The sequence below is a fragment of the Lontra canadensis genome, unplaced genomic scaffold, assembly GCF_010015895.1.
Source record: "Lontra canadensis isolate GAN:19392208 unplaced genomic scaffold, GSC_riverotter_1.0 scaffold81, whole genome shotgun sequence".
Taxonomy (NCBI): Eukaryota; Metazoa; Chordata; class Mammalia; order Carnivora; family Mustelidae; genus Lontra; species Lontra canadensis.
In genome coordinates this window covers 3984965-4008595 of record NW_022631075.1, presented here as the reverse complement: position 1 = coordinate 4008595, position 23631 = coordinate 3984965, and the positions used below count along the sequence as shown (strand labels likewise).

The 23631-nt window shown below is 39.1% G+C and overlaps 1 protein-coding gene across 4 annotated transcripts in view; it reads left to right on the top strand.

The window, feature by feature from the left end:
* Window positions 1–23631, top strand: part of TENM1 (teneurin transmembrane protein 1) — a 764948-nt gene that overhangs the window by 661534 nt on the left and 79783 nt on the right. For all 4 annotated transcript variants that reach the window (XM_032882345.1, XM_032882346.1, XM_032882343.1 and 1 more), the window contains 2 exons: window positions 1404–1424; window positions 6285–6517. In XM_032882345.1, the coding sequence (XP_032738236.1) occupies window positions 1404–1424; window positions 6285–6517 (254 nt within the window). The remainder of the gene's footprint in view (window positions 1–1403; window positions 1425–6284; window positions 6518–23631) is intronic.

Sequence of the window (23631 nt, the reverse complement as noted above, 5' to 3'; positions counted from 1 at the left end):
GAAATGATTCGAGCCAGCCTGGAGCACACTCACCTGCTAATTTAGAGGCTACAAAAACAAGCAAGTGTCTACTGATAAAGAAACTCAAAGAGGTCCAAATGCCTGAGGCCAGATTTCTAATCAGAGCTCCCAGCCTTACCTTTTGACCTTTTGTGTCAAACCACAGGATGCCTACCCTTTTGAGGCAGGAAAGAGAAGAGTCAGTGGATCCTGACCTGTGGCCCAACTAGTAAAATCCCAGGAAGATTTTCTTTAAAAAGAGTTGAATCAGTAGGAGCAGATAGCTTCAGATGAAATCATTTTGTATCTTCTCTTCTTCCCTGACATTCTGAAGAATAAGAACATTTTCTGGTTTAGATAAAAAGATGTGTTACCTTCACTTTTTTTTTAAATGACACAAAGGGCCAGATTTAAAAGGATTTTCAAATTAAAATGACTGTATTTCACAGATGATTATAGCCTTTTAATTCAGGGCAGATATGACCCAAAGTCAGGCCTGTACACAGACTGCATCCCCGATGTGAGAAGCTTCATCTCAGGTCCCAGAGTACCATGTGCCAAGACACTTACCAATGAGGAGCCCCCAAAGTGGTCTGCTTCTTCTGACCTGATGGGTCTGTTTTGCTGACCCCAGTTGCCCCTTTAGAGCACAGAGCTTTAGAAGACACAAGACCTTAGTAGTTGATGTTCATGATGTTTTACTGAAGCTAATCTGATGCAGCAGTTTAGATACCAGAGACATTCTGCCATGGTCTAAGAGAAAACATATATACTTTTCATTTAAGTTTTTGAGTATTGCTAAGGAATGTGCTGCTGTACACAAGAGATGTCTCTATCTTATCTCTGAGATCATATAAGTGGCTTTGGGATAGATTTGGGATGTCTGTTGCACACAAGGCTTGATTTTACATTTTGGTGAATGGCTTTCAAAACAGACTCTGGAATGGTCAGAATCTTTGTAGTGGCTACTTCTTCAAAGCCAGTGGTTCTTAAACCTTTTTCTGTATCAGAATCACCAGCTGGGTTTGTTAAAAATCAAGTTCCCGAGCCCCACTTCCACTTCGAGGTTCTGACTGGGGAGAACCCCAGGAAACTGTGCATAGAGCGGGAACCCAGGTGGTTCTGATGAAGATGTTCCAGAGAGAAAAAACTGCCTTCAAGCTCTGCCCACCCACCAAGCAGGATAGCCAATCACCCTGACGCCGCCATCTTAGGAGGAGAAGCCAGGAGGGGTCAGGTCCACTTTGGCTTGTACATCTAATGAAATGATCCCCATGGAGTCTCTAATAGCCACAAACTGAGTTAGAACTGGGTGTGTCTGGTTGAATTTGGCTTGTTGAACGATACTGATGACTCTCTATTTGTTTTTACTTGCCACTCGTGGATAACCTTGTGCACCCTAGAAACAGAGATACCAGACATAGGTAAGCAAACCATACCGGCAGCGACCTAATGCCCCTTCTTGCCTAACAGGCCACCTCCTAATAACGGGATAACAGGGAGATTTTAGTTTTTAAGTAAAGTGAAAGGAATAATGTGAAAGCACGTTTAGAAGTTAGGATTCAGGTAAGTGTCTGACAAAAGAAGAGAGCTCCACTGAGTGGGAATTTGCTGGAGGATCAGACTGTATCGAAAAGAAGACAAGATAAGTGAGACCTGGCAGTTCAGTACTTCATGGGAAAGCAAAGTCTTAAGTCTCATTATGTTTTCCTTAGGTGATATCACAAATGAGTCTGTAAGTTCAAATAGATTCAATGTTTTCAAGCTGCGGTAGTAAGGGAGGTGATACGGCAATCTTCTCAGATCCAGAAATATAGTTGGCGAGTGTATTAAAAGACAGTGACCATGATGACCTTCTTGAATAATATTTTTCCTCTTTCCTTTTGTGTGACCTCATGGTTTCTATTTCTTCCCACCAAAAAGAAGTAATAGAAAACTTTAAACCAACCATTTACCAACAATGACACAGAGCTCTGAAATTAATCATAATGAGCATTTCTATTCAATTTGTTTATGCATTACACTTGTCAAAACTGCTCTAAATTACCTGAAATTGCAAAGGAGAAAATTGAATTTGTTCACTTCCGAATGCCAATTGTCATCAAAATGGCACTGATAGGGTTTTTAATTTGGATTTCGTTTGAGAGATGCCACTTCCTAAATGCCAGTGCACAAGCTCAGCCTCGCTACTTTGGCATAACTGATTCTTTAAGCAAATTAAGTTGGTTGTCAAATTGCTTACTGGTTAAGTGTTGCACAGTATTAATTATAAGCATTAATTGCCCATTTAACAATCTATGTGATTTTAACTAGCATGAATGAAGTGATCTTTGCTAAGTTGAAGGGCATTGCTCAAATGTAAAGCTAACCAGAAGGTGACAATAAGTCTAACACTAAAGTTATAAAAGGAATCTTCACATATCTCAAATTGCAATATGCATGTGGACACAAGGGATTAGAACAAATTGAAATGTAGTCCAGCAGTTTTCTTTCTCAGGTATGGCATGTTTTTAAAAAGTGGAAAGAAACCAATCTCCAAAGAGCTCAAGTGCACTTGGGAAATGGCAAGAAATGGCAAGAAATTACATATCAATATAGGAGAGCTTCCTGACTGTTAGCTGTCAAGAAAATAACATTAATCAGATTTGAATTTTCTGTGTTGGGCTATTTCATTTTCTAAAGGCCAGCACACAAAATTTTAAAACAGCCTAGCTGAGCAAAATAGAATATGTTGCTCAGTTAGAAGAAGACAGGAACATTTTTTTTTTTTGCCACCTTCAGGACTAAAGTATTCCGAAGGTACTTTGTACACACAGTCACATAGGATCTAATCTAGTCTCAATCAGGGCATAGTCTTGTTAGTGACCCTGGGCAAGCCCTCTATGTGTCTGGGTTTCCCCAGCTGAGATTTGAGGAGAATGATAATTTTAACTTCCCTCTCAGGCACATTGGGGATATTCAATAATAAATGAATGTAATGCATTCCAAAGTGCTTTTCTGCGAATAACATTTCTCTTGGAAAAATAGCCTATGGACTTTTCCTAAACAAAACATGATTAATCTGGCTCAGCTGAAACTTCCACCAACTGGCTACCAAAATATTGAAGGGTGTTTCAGGGAAAGGTTGTGACCCCCTTTTTATTCCAGAAAGATCTTATGGGCACTGGAGAAATTTTATTCTGAAGGCAAAAATTCAACTAAATATGTAAAAACTTTTACCCAAACCCCTATTTAAGCAGTCTTTGCTACAGAGATGCCTTGTCTGATATGACTGCCAAATCAATTCTGGAGTCTGTTGGGGCCCTTTACAGTTTATTTACAGCAGCTGCCATGGTGGTTCCAGGGTTGAAGATGTCCCTGGAATCTACTGAATTCTCTTATTTGATGAAGTGAAGGTAAGTAGAAAAAAATCAAGTATTCCAATAGGATCTGATTTTTTTCCAATTAAAACTATAAACTGGGTCTCAAAATCAGTATCTGCTAGCTTTTACTATCATTAACATACACAGATATGCTTAGAGGTCAAATATAATTACAAATATAATCAGAAACATGCCAGTCCTTAAGGGCAACTTAATTACCCTGATGATTCTCTCCCTGCCATTTTGCTGGGGTAGGTAGCCAAGACCTGGACACTTCTGTGTATTAGTTAGTTTCATGTCCTACAGTTTAGTTCAGAAGTAACTGAACATTAACCCTGTCAGACAGTCTGTTGGCACTGAAGACAGAGATGAATATGGTTCCTGCCTGCAAAGAGTGTACAGTGTAGTTGGAGAGATGTGAAAAAAATAGTGCTTACACCTAGCACTCACATCTTGGTTTCCAGTACCATTCTCCAACATAAGGAACCAGGGGTCTTTGGCAAAATGATTCATTCCAGTACTCGGGCAGAGACTATAAAAGACGAACCTTGAGCAACTTTTAATGCCAAAAAGTAGAGAAGGACTAAAACAAAAACAAAACAAAACAAAAAACCTCCACACTGATGGATATATGTCAAAGTCTCTCACAAGCCAACAGGAACAGTGGCCAATGCCAGAGGCATTTGAACAACAAAGTAAAGTAGCATTGGGTTGTAATGAAAAAAAAATAAAACAAATATCCATCTTTACTGATACAAATGAACACCTGAATTCATAAATAAGTGGAGGAGAAAAGATAAAGCTCTCATACAGAAGATTTCCAAATTGTTTATGCAGACACTCTACCCTCAAGGAGGTGGAGTATAATTCCCTACCCCTCAAGTGTTGCCTTCACAGAGTGACTTCCTTCCAAAAAGCACAATCTGGAAATTGGGAGAGAAAGAGTGACTTTACACTGGAGAAACCTGATAAACTCTACCTCAGCCAGGTGATCAAGGTCAACATTGACAGTGATAAGTCATGTTGAGTTATGTATCTTTGATTTGATTTGATGAGAATGGCACTTTACCCCTGTGGTCTTCCCCTCCAAAACCTATAACCTCTGTCTAACGAGGAGGGAAAAAATTAGACACATTCCAGTAGAGGGAATCCTATAAAATACCTGACCAATACTCCTTAAAACAGTTAAGGTCATAGAAACAAGTCTGAGAAACTGTCATAGCCCAGGGGGCCTAAGGAGAAATGATGACTAAATATAAAATTTGGTATCCTAGATGGAATCCTGGAACAGGAAAAGGACATTAGGTAAAAACTAAGGAAATCTGAATAAAATATGGACTTCAGTTTATCTCTAAAAACAATGCTAATACAATATGACAGGTGTTGATAAGTCACATGTCCCTCCTCTCAGCTCTTATCTTTCCTCCTCTACTTCTGCTTTCACACTTGACAATCATAGCCTGTTTGCTGAACCGACTCCCCCCTTGGACCATGAATTTCATGAAGAAAGGGGCTGTATCACACAGAGAAGTCTACAGACCACAGCACAGTTCTCGGCACATTAGTGCACTTAGTAAATACTTCTTCATAAGTGAATGAACAATTACATGATTAGTGGTACTAAGGAAGGAACTCAGATGAAAGAGGAGAGGCTTAGATAATGACCATGAAGATAAAGAGAAGTGGAAAGATTGGAGAAGAGTTTAGGAGGTAAAATTTTTAAAAGCACGATGTTTTACTGGATATGGAGAATGATGGAAAGAAGGAGTGAAGAATAGCTCCTGGCTTTGACAACCGGGCATGGGCCAGGATTTGGGGCTGTGAGCACATCAGAGATAAACAAGTTTGCTTCCCTCCAAGCTTGCATGGTCTATTAAAAAAATTAATATGTAACCCCCAAAATATGGGTAAATGCAGTACAAATAACCCAGACTGGAGATTTGGGAAGGCTTTCTTCAGGAGATGATAACTGAATAGAGCCTTAAAAGGCATGTGAGGATTTACTAAGTGAAGAAAGGCTTGTCTACCACACCAAGAACGTTAAAAAGTTTTTAGGGTTTTTAAAGATAGGGATCCAACCTTAGGATCAAGCAAAATATCCCCCAAACCAACATTACCCCAGTCATCAAAAAAATGGGATTAGGAAGAATCAAAATGAATGAATGAGCTCAGCCATGTACACAGATAAAAATATCACAAGAGATCCCATGCAAATATGTAACTGAAGAGTTTCAGGAATATCAAAATCCAATCAAGGTAGCTTTACCATCACCTTTAAAAGGTGCAGTTGATTGTGAATATAACCCTCTAAAAAGGTCAAATATAATTAGTTCTACTATGTCCTGAAAGAAGACAAAATGGATTAGAAAAATGTGGTGGTCAACTAAAAAAAGGAAGATTGGAGAGGAAAAGTTTGGCAATGCATTTCCAGCACAGTCCTCCATAAACAACATGTCTTTCAATTTAAAATAGGACCCTGGAGGCTGATAGGGTCCCCAGTGAGGTCGGAAGCCTGGAGAAGTAGGGTTCTGAAGGATGGGAAGGCAGGAAAGAAGGACTTCTGTTTGGGATTTGTTGAGTTTGAGGTGACTGTGAGCCATCCAGGCAGGATTGGAGTGGTATTGATGAAAAAAAAAAATTATTTCACGGGATTTTCTCTCATCTGCTTCTTTCTCCGCTCCCCAAATGAAAGGTATTGAAATGTCAGCTTCATTTCAGTTTAGCAGTATACACTGAGTTTTTTTTAATACCCAAGCCCCTTACTAAAAAACCAAAGTAGTATCCATTCTCTCAGTACATGAGAAAGAAGATACATTTTTTTTTCATCTCTTAAGATAATTTTCCATTTGCAACAAAAAACAGATCCCAGGGAATGCATATTGAACAAACTGCTTTGAATAACTTTACTTTTCTCTCCCTTAGCACAAGTCCTGCTCACAAATACTATCTGGCTATGGACCCTATGTCTGAATCACTTTATCTATCAGACACCAACACTCGAAAAGTCTACAGGTTGAAATCTCTTGTGGAAGCGAAAGATCTGTCCAAGAATTTTGAAGTGGTGGCAGGAACAGGTGATCAGTGCCTTCCCTTTGACCAGAGTCACTGTGGAGATGGCGGAAAAGCATCGGAAGCTTCACTGAACAGCCCTCGAGGTAAAAAAAAAAAAAAAAAAAAAAAAAAAAATTTAAATCTTTTGTTCATCTAAAGACTTCATTTGGCTTCACAAAATCCTAAGACTGTTGCCGTACTGTAGTCCATCTATCTCAATATTGCTTCTGACACACATTGTCTCTGAAGTCCATCCCAGAAGATAGGCATGGTCAAGGCTAATTTCTAGGTAATATGCATTCATATAGTCACAAGTGTTATTAAAATGTCAAAATGTTTATTTTCCTTTCTGCCTAGGATAACAAATTCCAGTTTTGGATTGGGGGAGGAGATGATTTTGCCTTCTGTGGGAACTTGACCTTACTGTCGTCTGTCCTAAATTTATTCCTCAATCTTCAAGAGCCAATCCTCAATTCTGTTGCCTGGGATTTGTGAATAGATCTGTGTTCTCTCCATCAGCTTCATGATTTTATAGACTTGGAATCATATTCCCATCTTAGGCCACTAAGCAGAAGGATGGTCAACCTTAAATGTTATCATATATTGTCCACCCTATCTCCTTAATTATTTAAACATTATTCTCTGTTCCTTCTCCATGATGGGGTGTGTGTGTGTGTGTGTGTGTGTGTGTGTGTGTCTGTGAGAGAGAGAGAGAGAGAGAGAAAGAAATGCACACACACACACATGCACACTTTTACTTTAGTAGGTTTTATGAAGTATTCATTTGGTGGGTTTTAAGAACCAATGTGGTCCTTTTAAACTATTACACAGATAAAACACATTGGTTGCAGAAAAATTAGAAAAAAGAGAGTGCAAAAAATATTTTTAAAGTCCCCCATAATTCTACCATATACAGAAACCAACTGTTAATATTTTGGCATATATCCTTCTAGACTTTTTCCTGTGCATATCATATATTTTATTTTCTAATAATGGAATCAGAGTACAGAGTGCTATTCTATAATCTGCTTTTCACACTTAATATATTATGAACATCTTTCCATGCCAAAAAGTATAGTGAGGTCAGTGTGTTCCATTTGTTAGATGGTCACTTATTTCAAATATTAAGAGGTTACTCTTTAGCCATTTGACATTTGCCATATGGGTATTAAATTCCAACTATAATCAGAGTTTAAAGCCTTCCCTTTCTTCAAGGCCATATTCAAGTCCTATGTCTTTTGTAAATCCCCTCTGGCTAACCCCAGCCCATTAAATCTGAATTTCTCTAACAGGGTCTACACCACCCAATTACTACTAGATTATATTTTGCCTTCTTTTACTTCCCGGTTCTTTCACGAATGGGAGGTTTTTTATTACCAAAGCAAGCTACTTGAGCTGAGAAACTACATCTAATATTTCTTCTAAATCTTCCCCACTTCCCCAGCAATATCTTGTACAATGTGGGATCCCCTATACATGCTTGTGATGTAATTGATCAGTTAGGTAACGCTTATGTATATCAAATATTCCTAAAAGGAATTTCAATAACACTTTAAAAATATGGCATTTCTTTCCCAAAAGGAATATAAGCCCCACAAGTATCATGGTAAAGTGTTTTAAGATGTTTCTTGTCTGGTGCCAGCTCTCATTCCTTACACATAGTAGGTTCACAATAAATATTTGATGAGTGAATGCATAACTCAGGTGCAACATATAATCAACTCATCTTTCAAGGAAATGTATCGGGCTAGGTCCCACTTTTAACACAGGTTTAAAACTCTTGCAGGTATTATAAGGATTTCTGCATAAGAAATAGGGAGGAATCAAGCTTGTATTGTGCCTGAAATTGACATCCTCCTGAGTTGCTACTCGTATGAAAACCGCTCATCTCACCTACCACATTCAACCTGCCACATAAAGGAATGAATATCTCGGCTTTTCCAAATAGAGCAAATAATTGGCTCACTGCAGCTTTTTTTCTTTTTTCTTTTGCTTGGAAAGCAGCAATAATAGAGTCCTGATGAACAGGATTTACATGAACTCTTAAAGCATCAGTAATGAGAGTGCCAAAATTTATATATCTATTAAAGTTAATATTAAACTAAGTTTTTCTTCTTGTTATGGCTAGTAGTACATTTTCTTTTGGCTTGATTTACTCATCTTTCTATCCAAGAGTGGCCTTTATAATAATCCAGTACACTTTATTCATCCCAAAGCAGGCAGGAGCCCTAAGAACATCTGGCCGAGGCTTCAGAGAGCTGAATGTCTAATCCAGCCAAGACAGCTTTCACATAACCTACTGAAGCTGATGTTGACAACATCTGCTCTGATCTAGTGAATGAACGAGGATATTTAAAGGAGGGGAATGTGTGGCTCATATTCAGTATCCACCACGTCTTCTTCAACCATTTTAACAGTATTTGAAGACCCTGTTAGGGATCTTCAAAATCACTCAGAAGGCAGAACCTGTGTCCAGACATCCGATGCTCTTGAAATTGCTGGTCAGAACACTCAGATGTCTAGCTAGGGCACCTTTCTCTGTGCTGAATACAGACAGCACTCAACCTTGGCAATGAATCAGAAGTGAGAGTCTCATTATATGCTGCAGGGCAATTTCATAAACTTCTGTAGAAGAAGGAAAAATCATGCAAGAAGTCATTAAAGCACAGTGTGCAAATTGAGGGAAGAGTATTGCTAATGGCTAATGATATCTTTGAGGTTCTCCTGCAGGTTCTTTATCTCTCAAGTAAGACCAGTTGGTTTGTTTTGTTTTGTTTGGGTTTGGTTTTTTTGCTTTACAACTACCAAGCACATCAGCTCCTTCTTCCTTCCCCCATAGAAAGACAGCAAATGTTTAATGGATTTCTTTAAGGAGAGGTTTGATTTTTCTCTCCACCAAGAAGCTAATAAGGAAAAGCTGTAGATCAGTAGAAAATGGAAATGTACATCTAGGGAGTACAATTTCTAGGTTAGGAAAGAGAGCTTGCTCTAAGACTTTAACAAGCAACATACTGCAATTATAAGCAGGCTCTCCAACATGTCCTTAATTATGCAAGGTAAGTCAAATAAATGTTAATCTGTAAGACAGCTCATTTATTTTCTGAATCTATTCTAAAAATAGGATGAAATGAAATTTGCTTTTGAGATATTCGTCCTAAAGTCGGAATAAATTATCAAATGGGATTAAAAACCAGTCAGCAAAAGGTAAAAGGTCAGAAACCACGGGATTTTTTTTCTTTCTTTTCCTTTTCTTTCTTTTTTTTTTTTTTTTTTTTTTTGAGAAATGGCAGCTAATTGTGATGAATGTCAGGTTAGGGAACCTAGACTTTCTTGTACAATCCATGTAGTCAGTGTTTTTCTGGATGACCCTGTGTAAGTCACTGAACCTCGCTGTGGTTTCATTTCCCAGAACACTAAAATAGACTTAATGATGCCATTGACTTGTTGTGTTACACTGGATTAGTCATTTAAACACTGGATCCTGAGATGTATCCATCAGTTGTCAACTTGAGGGTGTACGATGATCTCCCTCCCAGCTCTAGTGTATTACAACAACTATAGCTATAACTTTGCCTGCGTTCCATGCTTTCCAATCCAGTACATCTAATCTCCATAAGTATACACAAGGTCAATTGCATTTCCTCCAGTTCTATAGATGAGGAAATAGAGACTCAGACAGGTTAAGAAACTTACCCAAGTTCTCACAGTGTACAGATAACATTGGAATTCAAAACTGTGATGGGTTGGGGGAAGGCCTGTGATGCCTCCACCATACCTCATAAATCCATGATCTCTGTTAGGTATTCGGGGAGGGTAAGAAATATTGGAAAATGCTTTTTATTTTTATTTGCAAGATATAGGACTTTTAGTCAAGTTTCCTTTTCCTATTAAAATTATTTTTCTGAGGTTTCTGACCTAGCAGTGTACATAAAGAAGACACAACATTTACATAGTCTCTAAATGTAATTATTCAAATAAATCTTCAGGAAACCTTGTCACATCTCTTTGGAAGATTCTGCAGTTAAGAATTTCACCAACTTTTTCTTAAGGGATGCAGGCAGGAAGCCTTCCCTTTATTAAATTTCTTGATTACAACTAGTAACTACAAATTTTGTTTAAAGGAGAAATGGAAGACTCCCTGAATAGAATTTCATGTAAGATAGCCCCTGGGTACTTCTCCTGGGAATAAGTCTTTATCTGATCCAGTTTTACGCACTTTGAGTTGAATTCCAATAAAGAGAAACATTTGCCATTTTACTCATCAATACTTCAATGTAATGGGGCAAGGAAAAAAGTTTAGCAAAGAGGCTGATGGTGTGCTAATCCCTGGCATTGTATATGAGTTTGAACTGACTTTGAAAGATGCTTTTAAAACATGCATGGATGATGTAGTTGAAACTTAGGTTCCATTTATTATTTTTACTGCAACTTTCCTTAATTCTACAGAGAACTCAAACTAATGAGTCATGTAATAGATGACCAAGTATTTAAGCAGAATGTGAAATGGTACTAGGTGGGAATATAAAATAAAATTTGTGACAAGCTGAATACATTTTTTTAAAGTAGATACAGAGGGTGAAGGAGTGACTGGACAAGATGAAATTAATCAATGACTTAATTTGGTTCTCTTGGACCTCACCAAGGATTATATCTCTACTTTCATGTGACTATTTAAGCATACTGACCTCCGAACTCAGGAGGACTTAGGCAATATCCAGATCAGTGCAAACAACTCTTGCACCATTCCCTAGCGGGGAAATGATCCTTAAATCTTGACAGCTCCCAGAGTGTTTTTAGGGTATTCATGACACTAATCATACAGGAGTCACTTTAACTTTATTAACAATTAAGAAACCTGGGTAAGCTAAAGTGCAGACAAAAATAATCTGGTTTTTGTTCCTACCCATATATATTTGAGTTAGATCCTGAAGCTCTCCTGACTCCCTTCACATCTATGTGCTATTCTGAAAGGCTGGGTTTGGGGCTCATGGAAAGATGCTAAATCTCTATAGTGCAGTGTCTCAGGGACACCTTAGACACCTAATCCGTGTGTAAAGGAGAGAGTATAGTGCACAACAGGTACGAGAATGTTCCTTTGGTTCTCCTGTGCAATGGAGAGCAGTAAGGTTTTTCCAAAATTCCTTTAGGATCCATCACAGTGGCATAACCGTTTGGATTGACACTCGGGCCAGCACTCACCAAAATTACAGGCAAGCCACAACCTGAGTGAAATGAGTGGTACATTTAGGAAACTACAAATAAATCAGTATTGTAAAAATATCCAAGGGTAATAAGAAGACCAGGGGCAGGAACAAGAAGTTTGGGTTTTATCCTATAAGCAAAGGAGTTGAAATGGGAGAGTGACATAATCATGCAATGCATGCATATTTGATAGACTGTCGTGGAGAAGGGGTAGTGCCTGCACAGGAGTGAGGCTGGGGCAAAGAAATCATAGATGTACTGATATTTATAAGACAGGCAATGGAAGGGAATCTAATGAAGGAGACAGAGAAGAAACCTTCATAAAAAAAAGAAAGTGAAAAAAAAAAAAGAAAGTGAACAGAGCTTGGTATCCAGGAAGCTGAAGGAATCATTTGTTCCAAAAAGGTGTGGAAAACAGTATGACATGTTACACATTTGTAACCATTGGATTAGGCAATGAGAAGTGCATTGCTGACCGTGCTATTGGTGGTTTGCACAGCAATAGGGATGGAAGCCAGATTTCAGTAACTTAATGAGCCAGTAAGAGGAGAGAAAATAAATACTTCTAAATAAGATCGCTCTCCTGAGAAGTTTAGATGTGAGAGATGCAACGATAAGTAGGGAGAGGACAGGGCGTTCAGGGGAGGCTTCATCTATAGGAGATACATTATTGCTTATAGGTAAATGAAAAGATACAGAAGACAGAAAATAAATGATGAAACCAGGTCTGGAGGAAACCGGGAGGGAGTAGGTCTTGAAAGGGAGAGGAGATTAGAGAGACCGTGCTAAGATAATGGTAGGTGTAGTGATGTAGATAAGTTTGTAGGTAGAAGGATCTAGAAAGTTGATGGTACTCCATTCTAATAACTTCAGTATTCTCTGAGAACTGGATCTATTCTGCTAAAAATGAGGAAGTAACGTTAGGCAAGATTTGGGAGAGCCAATTTGTGAAGAAGTCTTTCTGGGTGAGATCATTCTACCACCTGGTTCCAAATTCCCAGCTCAGCTTCAAGGCATCTTCCATGAGAACTTTCCTCCCACAGCCTTGTCCTAGAATCAGAGGTGCCTTGAGAAAAATGTGTTTGACAAAGCCTTAAAATTCAGGCAAAATAATCGTTTTTTTATTGCTCAGTGATCCTGTGCTATGTCCACTTCTGAAGATTCCTTTCCTAAACTATGTTTTTGATCTCTCAGTTTATGGCAGCTATACAAGAGGACTTCGTGCCTCTGAGACAACCAGAATGAGAGCTTAATGTGTTTCCCACAGTTGTTCTATGCATCTGCCTATGAAGGTCAAAAGATTTTGACCTTATATTATATATTATGTCAGCAGCTAGAACTTGAGAACCTTTCTGCCTATTCTGTCAGAATCCTAAAGCCATCAAACTGTTGTTGTGGACAAGTCAGACAAAAGGAAGGCACCTACATTTAGCCTTGGCTAATTGGTCCAGGAAACATCAATCGTTGGTACAGAGAAACCTGTATTAAGTTCATTTAAGTTTTATAAAGCTACAAATACATTATTGAATGACTTTTTCTTCTATATTTATTTTAATTTTCATGCATGCATAATATTCTAGCAAACACAAAGATCATATTTTAGAGGCCAAATACTATAAGAAAGAAGTTCCCAGGTTCTGGAGTCAAACAGAACAGGATGCATATCCCAGATTCACCATTCATTAAATGTGTGACCTTAAATAAGTCACCTAAATTCCCTGAGCTATGGCTTCCTCATCTGTGAAGTTAGAATACTAATAGTGCCTACGCAACCATGTTCAGTAATAGATGTGAAGTGCCTTGTAAAGCGCACTGCCCATCATGTAGTGTGGACACGTTAAATGTCACCTGCCATTATGACCAGGCTTGCTGTATTGTTGCTAATAACAGTTTTACTTATAATAGTAACCCAACCGTGGAGTAAGTTACTTTGGAGGGAGGCAAGTTACATGTCCTTGAAAGTCAGTCTGAGACTTGATCATTTCCAAGGAGGAACGGTGCCACAAAAGAAGAACAAATCAAGAACAAATCAAGGTAGAGTGGAATTCTGGTATTGTATGTGATTTGACCAGTCAATCCTTCACCACCTTGAGATGCAGTAATTCTAGTGCTGCTTCCTTACACATGTTGCAAAGGTCATTCCCTTAGCTGCCCACTAGTACACCATTAAATGCACTCCATAAGGGTTTTCTTCCGATATGAACTTCCATGTTTACTCCGGGGGCGGGGGGGTATTGCCTGGAAGAGCAAAGCCTGAATTCCTCATTAAAACACTTGATGTGGGCCTTGAGGGCATGGAGCGCAGGATGGATGTGTTTGGATAAATGAGATCACCCAAGGGTGCCAAGCCAAGGTGGGAGCTACTCTAGGTTGCATGGGGAAATGTGATGCTAGGTATCTAGAGGAATGGAGGCAAAGTGGGGAGAGACAGGGCGGGGGTGGGGGGGAATAACAGTAATATACTTCTCCTCTGCAGCATTGTCCAAAATGAAGCATAGACCCCACATATCAAGACAAAGAGTATGGAATTATGATCCTTCCCCTTTTTATTTAGATCACTAACCAAGACAACTTCACTTATCATAGCTCCTCAGTGGCCCATCTTTCTTACCTGTCCACTGAAGAATCACCTCAGCCGATAAAAAGAAGAACCCCATCCCTACCAAACAAAAATGACAGAGATCACACAAAAACAGACTGCAAATCACTGAAATCATATTTTGAGTGGTGTATTATGGTAACCTATAAATAACTAATTGCATAAAATTGCTTTAGTAGTTTCTAGATGGCAGCTTTAATTAAAAGCACCAGAGACATTTAGAAGTTTAGAAATGGATGGCATGTAATTTGCCCTTTTACCAACCATAAAATGGTAATTAAGGAATTTGATTCACTTCTTCCTATTAAAAGTTTTATGAGAATAGCAAGTTCCTTCTAAATACAGTTTCTCTTCAGCAGAAGGTGGTACGTTTACTTTATCAGTCTTCTCCAGCAGGGTAAGATGTTTTAATGTACAAATTCTGCAGAAGTTAATTAGGAAATTTCTTTCAATGCAAAATCTTTGTTTTTAAGGCTCTAAAACATGAAACTGTATTAGAGCTCACCCTTTGATCAAGATCCATTAATGCTCTACCACCTATACGAGATAACCCAATAATTTGAAGTTTACCAAATGCATAGAGCTGACTATCAAATCAAAGAAAAGACAGGTCAGTTCCTGGTGAGTCCAGCATGAGTTGCTGATTCTTGAAGGAATCTGAAACCTACAGTGCACTGACTTCCCAGGGAATCCAGAATATTCCCTCCATAACAGAGAAGTCATCAGAATATGTTTTTAGCTTCATTGATCCTCCCACAATACTGGGTGAATTAGGGGTGCCTCGGTGGCTCAGTGGGTTAAAGCCTCTGCCTTCTGTTCAGGTCATGATCCGGGAGTCCTGGGATTGAGCCCCGCATTGGGCTCTCTGCTCAGCAGGGAGCCTGCTTCCCTTCCTCTCTCTCTGTCTGCCTCTCTGCCTACTTGTGATCTCTGTCAAATAAATAAATAAAATCTTTTAAAAATACTGGGTGAATTAGCAGGTGTCCAGTGTAAAACTCAAACAACACGCAGCAAACCCAGATGTCTTTAGAAATCCATGATTTTAACATCATCACGAGCTAAAACACAGCTGGAAATGAAGCCAGGAAGCCCATCTTTATTTTATAATTGATCAGTTGATTGCATTTTGGGGGCCACTTCAGCCCAAATATTTTAGATGGCACCACACAGAACATTTAGACCAGAGTTTTGAAGGCACTAATGACTTAAGTTACATGCACATAAGAAAGACAGCTGCAAAGGTTTGTTTTTTTTAAGTCAAGCGGATTCTCTAAAGTTGTCTAAGCTGGGTGATTACGCAGCAAACCGATAAAGTAGGAGAGGTTTGACAGATCTCCTCTTCGTTCCCTCATTCAGTGATTCCCCCGGCTGAGTCCTTGCCCTGTCCCTCAACCTGTCACCCCTACATAGAAATGCACCCTAGTCTCTTCCCAACCCCTCATCAGAACTGGGCAGTGGTATATTAAAAGGAGATGGGACAGTGGGAGGACTATTTCATCAGTGACATCGTTTAGAATTTCTTGGGAATGGTGATAGTAAACACAGACCTGCTATTCATCTGTTTTATTATCGTTTTTACTATTTGTACTGAAAATTCATTCCCCCTACTGTCAGCACCCAGGACAGACCACTCCCGCCATCCCCAAACCTTGGCACACCCTTGCAGGTATAAGGAAAGTACTCGCAAAATAGTATTCAGTGGAAAGCTCAGAATACGAACTGTAGAAACTGAGCGCTGCCTCTCCTGTAAGGGTGCAGGGGTACTGTGTACGTCCAGAGAAAAAGTGCAAATGGAAGTTTTCCAGGGGCACCTGGGTGACTCAGTCTGTTGAGCATTTGGCTCTTGGTTTCGGCTCAGGTCATGATCTCATGGGCGTGGGGGGCGAGCCCGCATGGGCTCCACACTCAGCGGGAAGTCTGCATCAGATTCTTTCTCCCTCTCCCTCTGCTCCTTCCGGCTTTTGCACTCTCTCTTTCTCTCTCTCCCTCGCTCTCTCTAAAATAAATACATACATACATACATACATACATAAATACATACATAAAAATTTTTTTAAGATTTTATTTATTTTTTTAAATTTTTTATAAACATATATTTTTATCCCCAGGGGTACAGGTCTGTGAATCGCCCGGTTTACACACTTCACAGCACTCACCATAGCACATACCCTCCCCAGTGGGAGGGTATGTACATACATAAATATTTTAAAAAGGAAGTCTATCAAAACGTTAGCAGTAATAATTGCTGCCTATGGAATATTGAATGATTTTTAGTTTCTTCTCCTTAGTTTTCTGAGCATTTATTATTTTTATAATTCAACAAAAAACAAAACATGATGTTTTAAAATACACACACACACACACACACACACACACACACACACACACTGTCCTGTCCTGTCCTGTGGCCAGTCTCTGAGGACTTGGGTTACTTTGCTTCTATAGACGAATGCTGTCCATCAGGGGTGTCCTAGTATTGATGGATGATAGTGGGTTACTCTGATCTGAGCAGATACTGAAGACCTACTGAAAGGGGCAATACCATAAGTAAAGAAAGAAACCTAAATAGAACCCTTTGAAGGCATCCTGGCAGGCCAGTAGTAAAAGATATTTTAATTACATTTATTATTTTTTAAGAAAAAGAGTATAAAAATACAAATTGAAATGGTCTCACCTTCTAGCTAAGTCCTGTTGATATTGAAACATAAAAACAGAAAAGTAATAGTGAGTATGGTTCGAAAGTTTGAACTCTAAAAAGGTACAAATAGCAGATTCCAGAACTCTTTACCACAAACACACACGACCCAGTCCCTCATTTTAAAAGTAACTAGTGTTAGGAGTTTCTTTTGATTCCCTTGAGACCTTTATATATTTTTCACCCTTATGTGAAAGGAATCATACCATATAGATTACACTTCACCCTACTTTTTTCTTTTAATAAAATATTTTGAAGACATTTCCATAAAAGCATGGACATACCTACCTCTTTGTTTTTAAGAACCTTATCATTTGACAATATATGGCTATACCGTAACTGAGCCACTAGCTTCTTGATGGATATGTTGTTGCTTTTTTTTAAATTTTTTTTGCCACTACAGTGCTGTGATGAACAACCTAGTTCATATATACTGGAGCACTTTTGCAAATACATACATAGGGTTAATTTTTAGCGGTAGTAGATATTACCAAATTGTCCTTCCAAAAAATTGAGCACATTTACACACTGTTGTATGTAATGCGTAAATGCGCCCATTTGGGCATACCCTTAGCTGCTCTGAGTATCCTTAGACTTTTTCATGTGTGCCCATCTGATCAGTGGGAAATGGGCTCTTGTACCCTATAGCTTTAATTTGAATTTCTTTCATTGTAAATGAAGCTGAATGTCATCTCCTGTTCATTGTGACCATTTGTATTTCTTTTTCAGCAAACTCACTCCACCAGTTTTTCTACTGAGCTGTTGATCTTTGTGTCTTGTCAGTTAGAAAGGCATTCCTTTGTCCCTCGTATATGTTGCAGAAATTTTCCAAGTTTGTAATTTCTCCTTTTTTTAACCATATAGAAGTTTACTAACTCTGTGTGGTCAGATTTAGCAGTATATTTCCTTCAGGTCTCTAAGGTTTGTGCCCTCCCGGAAAAGCCTTCCTGTAGTAAAGGTATTTTTAAGGCAGATGGACAGTCCTTTCAGTAACCCCTGAATCATACTATGTAGCTTTCTCCTTTGGGTCCCGTGAAATTTGGAAAACTCAGGAAACGTTTAGAGTAGTTTAAAACAAGAGACTTTGGAGTCCGGCAGATAAAACTGAGTTCAAATGTATTACCAACATCTTCTAGCCACTGTTTTCTCCCTGGTAAAATGGAGATGGTGCACCTACCTTCCTTCCAGAGTTCTAGAGGATGAAATGACACGCTGTGGGCTCAGCCAGTTCCTGGCACAGATTAAGTACTGCATAAAGTAGGAAGATGAGAATGAGGATAAGTAGATAAGTTTCAAAACAAATAACTGCTATTAACTGGATTGTTTTCAAGATGAGTAATAATCATTTTGGCTTCAAAATTGACCATATTCAAATTCTTTTCTGTCAAACTTCATTGATGGTACATTCTCAGCCCTAACTTAATTCTGTTTGCTTGGAAAATACATTGTCCAACTGAAGGGGGGAAATTGCAACCATGTATTTAAAATACTTGGAGAGAGGTACTGGGAAAAGCTCCACTGAAGGAAAAGCTGTGGAAAGTCACAAGTGCATATGTGCATATGGAGACATGTGCTAAGATGTCACTACAGTAAAAAAATGGAAACAGCCTCACAGTCCATCAGTGGAGGCTTAGTCACATGACAGAATATAGTATAGCAGTAAAAACAAAATTAACTACATCTACGTATAAAAAACATTAATGGCCACAAAACATACAGTTGCACAAATAAAAGAAAATTGCAAAAGAAATACATGGTGTAATGCCATTAGCATATTATAGTGGTAAAAGATATATAAAACAAAAGTTTTAACATTTTAAATATATAAAACATGAAATTTACCATTTTAGCCATTTTCAAGTGAACAGTTTTTTTTTTAAAGATTTTATTTATTTATTGGAGAGAGAGAGAGCGAGCATGAACAGGGGGAAGGGCAGAGGCAGAGGGAGAAGCAGACACCCCTCTGAGCAGGGAGCCAATGCCAGGCTCCATCCCAGGACCCTGAGATCATGACCTGAGCTGAAAGCCGTTGTTCAGCCCACTGAGCCACCCAGGCGTCCCTAAGTGAACAATTCTGAAGCATTAAGTATATTCACATGGTTATGCAGCCATCACAACCATCCATCCATCTCCTACATAAGTGTCTAAAACACACAAACAATCCTAGATATTTACAGACACCTATGGATGCAGAAATTCTCTGGAAACATGTATGGAAGTGATACACACTACCTGCAGGGTATGGTTACCTCTGGGGAGAAGGGAAAAGGGAGTAAGGATAAGGACATGGGGCTTTAGTGTATTCATAACATTTTCTTTTGACTTTTTTTTCCTGAGCCATGTGAAGCGATTGTGATCTGAGTCCAAGGCAGCCACTTAACAACTAAGCCACCCAGGCACCCTCTGACAATTCCATTTTTAAAAGTGATTTGTTTGTTTGTTTGTTTGTTTGTTTGAAATAAGGCTTTCATGCCTACAGAGATGATACTCAAAATATTTAACAACCTGTCAGGCACAAGTCCCAGTGTATCAGAACACACACTGGCTTTGGCCCTGGAAGTAGGGTCTTTAAGGCCTCCTACAGTGGCCAACACACAACGGTTCTTTTCCGTACTGATTGGATTTGAAGCTGTAGAGCCTTACCAACACCTCTAGTGTGTGTCCATATGTGGGATTTCCTGAATAGCTGACCGTGAATTTCCTCAATATTAAAGAGTCTAAGTAGAATGAGTCTGCTTTATCGTTCCCCAAAGAAAGTCACTATCGCCTTGGGAGTGAGTCCTGGCCCATTTACAGTTTCTCCCTGAGGAATCAAAGGCTTAATAACTCAAATGTAAGGTTATCTTCAAGCCCCAAATATCAAAGCCTGGCCAGGAAGCCCCAATGTTATTTGCTCTATTTTTCTTCCAGTTTCATTTACTAGCAATTCCATTTGGTTTTTCAAAAAGCTTGTTAAACTGTGTAATAGGTTTTTGGGAAAAGGAAGGTGGGTATGTGCCTGATTTTACCACTATTTACTCAAGAAAGAAAGCTGATTACAGCCGTAGCTACCCTTAGCACTCAGGAATCATTCCTCATTTTGGAAGGCATCTCTAACCCAAGAAAACTGAAGCCATAGTAATAGATTGATAGGTCTGCTTTGCCCCTCCCAAAGCCAAAATCCATCAGAATGGCTTCTGCCAAGGTTATCTGCTTTGGTTTCTATAATCTTTTCCTTGTGTTCTCTTGAACAAAGTAAAATCAGAACTTTAAGAGACTAGTACCCGAGGCCTGCTTTAGGACTTGACTCTCAAAAGGCACCGCCCCACCTTTCTCTGAGTGGTAAAATTGGGGGCATTTCTGGGGAGAGGGGCCTGAACAGGGGCTACTTTTCAGTCTCCTGATTTTAGCCTGTTAGGCTTGAAATGTTATGAGAAACCACAGATCCACACAGGACCTTCAAGACCTCTGTTGTGGTTTGTTTTGTTCTGTTTTCTTACTAACGCTAGTATTTTCTTTTCCAAGTATATCTGGTCTAGCTTTAACACATAACTTTATTCAAATTATCTACTTGAATGTTAAAAAATTATCCATTAACAGAATACCAAAACCACTGCCTTCTGAATTGACCCTAAATTGATACCTTTCTAGTGCCTGGAAATGCTAGAGAGTTTTGAATTAAGGAAAATGAGATAATGGTATCTGGCTGTATTTTTTAATGCCTCCATTTCCTTGTGTTTTCACTCCTTTCTTAGACTCACTGTTATTCATTTAGACTGGCTGTTATTAATTTGCTTTTTCCTAGTTGCTCAGATTGTTCCCTTTCTACCATAGATCTTAGTCATTTATTTCATAAACCTTTCTCGGTTTTTATCTCCGTGCTTTCTAGCACTCCTGTGCAGCAGGAGCATGCAGCTAAATGCTGTCACTAAACACTGCAGTGATCTCTTGTGACAACAAAGAACTCCTGGTTATCAAACAGGTATCCAAAAATGCCATCATCTTAATTAATACTTTCAACATATTTAACTGATATCTATAAGACACCAGTGCCAGTGACCAACTATGCTACTTAGAAGACTCCCACTGGTTTTAGCTACTCTGTCAGACCCACATCATGCTCCCAGTAGATCTTGTTAGAAAAAGAACCATGTTCACTGAGCTCCACCATTTTGTTAAGCTTTTCAAACAGCAAGTAATCTGGTCTGCCTAGGAAAATTTGGAGATTATGAGTGGACTAAAAAGACAGGGTCCCTGCCCATGAGTGGAATATGATTTGGTTGAGGAGAAAAGAGAGGAATCTTTAGAGAAGACTATAATCTAGCATTAGGTTGTGGGATATAATCTATAAACACTCCAAGGGTTCAGAGAATGGGGAGCTGATGGGCATTTGGAGGAAAAGGAAGAGGGAAATGAGCAGAAGGGGGAAGATGTGGAAGAAAAGAAAGGAATCCCAAAAAAAAGAGGGAAAGAGAACTGGAAACTAGATTCGAACCTCTATTCTTGATAGGTAAGGTTAAGTAAACTCAAAACAGAATAAGATCAAAGAACAAAGGCAAAGAAGAGAAAGTAGGGCAGTGGAGAGCAAAAAGCCAATGCTAAATGGGCAATGAGTAACTCAGCCCCTCCTATGAAGATGAGGATGGTCCTGAAATGGATTTGTTAAAATGACCCGTACTTTTATCTCAAGTGTGTTCTTGAGTCCTGTCAAAAGGACACAGGGTGTCAAAACACCCTGTGCTCTCAGTTATAGGCCAGACCTTAGATTTTCAACCTAACAACACTATGCCTGTTGTGATCCTCATTCTTATCCTCTGGGACTGGTAAAAACACATCTTCCACTGGGCTCAGAAGATTTCTGCCATCAGCAAAGAATGATGAAATTGTCTTATGTAACTGACAAGGAAAGATCTTCACCGAGGTATTTGCAAGTCTTTGGGTCAGTTTGTGGATTGTAATTATTGAGGCTAGACTTGCACTGTGTCTCGAAAAATGAACAGGATTGGGAGACTAGGAGAAAGAAAGGGCCCTCCATGCACAGGGAACGTAGCACAGGCAAATAATGTAGTGAATGGCAAAAGGAAAGGTATGTTTTGGAGCCATTATGTAGACCATTTTGACTGGAAAAGTAAAACAGGACCCTGTACAGACTCACCCTCACTGTCAGCATGGCAGAGATGCTGACAGAATTCCACATTGGGTTCCTGATCTCTAAGTCAATCCATGCTGAAGCAGGTACTCACGTAGCAGATAACCACCAGCATGATTCCAGAAGGCTAAAAATTAATCAAAATCATAAATATGAACATCACTTGTGTTAACCTTTCAGAAAGATTTCACAGACAGAGTAGATATTCTTTTTTAAGCTTTTTTAAATTAACATATATAGTTTGTTTCAGGGGTGCAGGTGTGTGATTCATCAAGAAGAGATATTATTTTATTTGATCTTTACAATAATTCCCTGACGTGGGCAGCTCAGCTTTTAGTCCCACCCGTAGACAAAGGCAGATACCTGAGCACTGGAAGATTGTGGAAAGTTTTGAAAGTCAGTCAGTCTCAACCAGGTCACCCAGCTTCTAGCCCCAGACTCTTCCTCCTCCTTCCATCTCTCCCATGAACATGTCTGGGTGGTTGAATTTCAAGAAAAGAGATGGGGATGGCCATGGACACCCCAATCTCAGCCAAGACAAGGGTAGGGAAATCACCACCTCCCCCATGAACAAGGCACCCCAGTAGTTTTCAATTCTTTTAAGAAAACCTTATGCCTACAGATTGTCAAACTTGTACATGAGGATGTGGAAAAGAAAAAAGTATTGTTTGTCTCCTCAGGCAAAGTGCTTTGACTATTTTTTTTTTTACTCAGCTGTCATATTTGTATGTGTGTGTTGTAATCGAAAACTGAGCACAAATCAGCCCTCCTAAATGTCTCTTAATCTCCCATCTAAGAGGTTTAAAAATTATATTCATACAGCATTTGTTACCCTGCCTTACCTTTTGCCAGTGACTGTTTACCACTTCTGACTTTGTGAACTTCTCTTCCAGTGTCAGCTTCATTAGTCAAGATGTACAGATGTTGGAAGAATTTTAAATGGGCTTTCTGTGTTGTTTTTGGATGGGCACTACATGCAAATAATTATCCTACAGAAATTTTAATTCTTCTTGAGTTAGCCCAATTTTGTGAATAGCAAGCACTGTCAGGCTTAATTCCTCATATCCTGCTTTTATTGAGTATTCAGGCCAAGGTATTCTACTTAGTTTGCTTTTTTATTAGAACCTCTTGGTCATTCACATACCTTGAGAGAGACTCATTTTTCCCTAGAGTGTAACAACTGCAATTAGTTTTTGCTGGTCCATGGGCAATAAATGAACTTTCCTTCCTCAGGCTAATTGTTCACATAATGTTCTTGCGAGGCAGTTTGTTTCCTTAGCATGACAGAGGCATTTCCTCAAAATGTACCTTAGTAGTGTCCCAGATATGGTTGCTTGATGTTTGAAGAATTTTTTAAGAGGGGGAAGGAATATAAAGTATTCAGCTTGCATTGGTAAACCTCATTAATCTTAGCCCATATGTACTGAGTCGCCTTAAATCTCAGCCCGCAGGCATCTTTTAAGCAAGAACTCTAGCACAAAAATAAGAGATGTGTGTTTCAGCTTGAACTAGAACCATCTATTTACCCCAGTATATCTTACACACACACAGACACACACACACACACACACACCCCTTCCTCTTTAAAACAAGG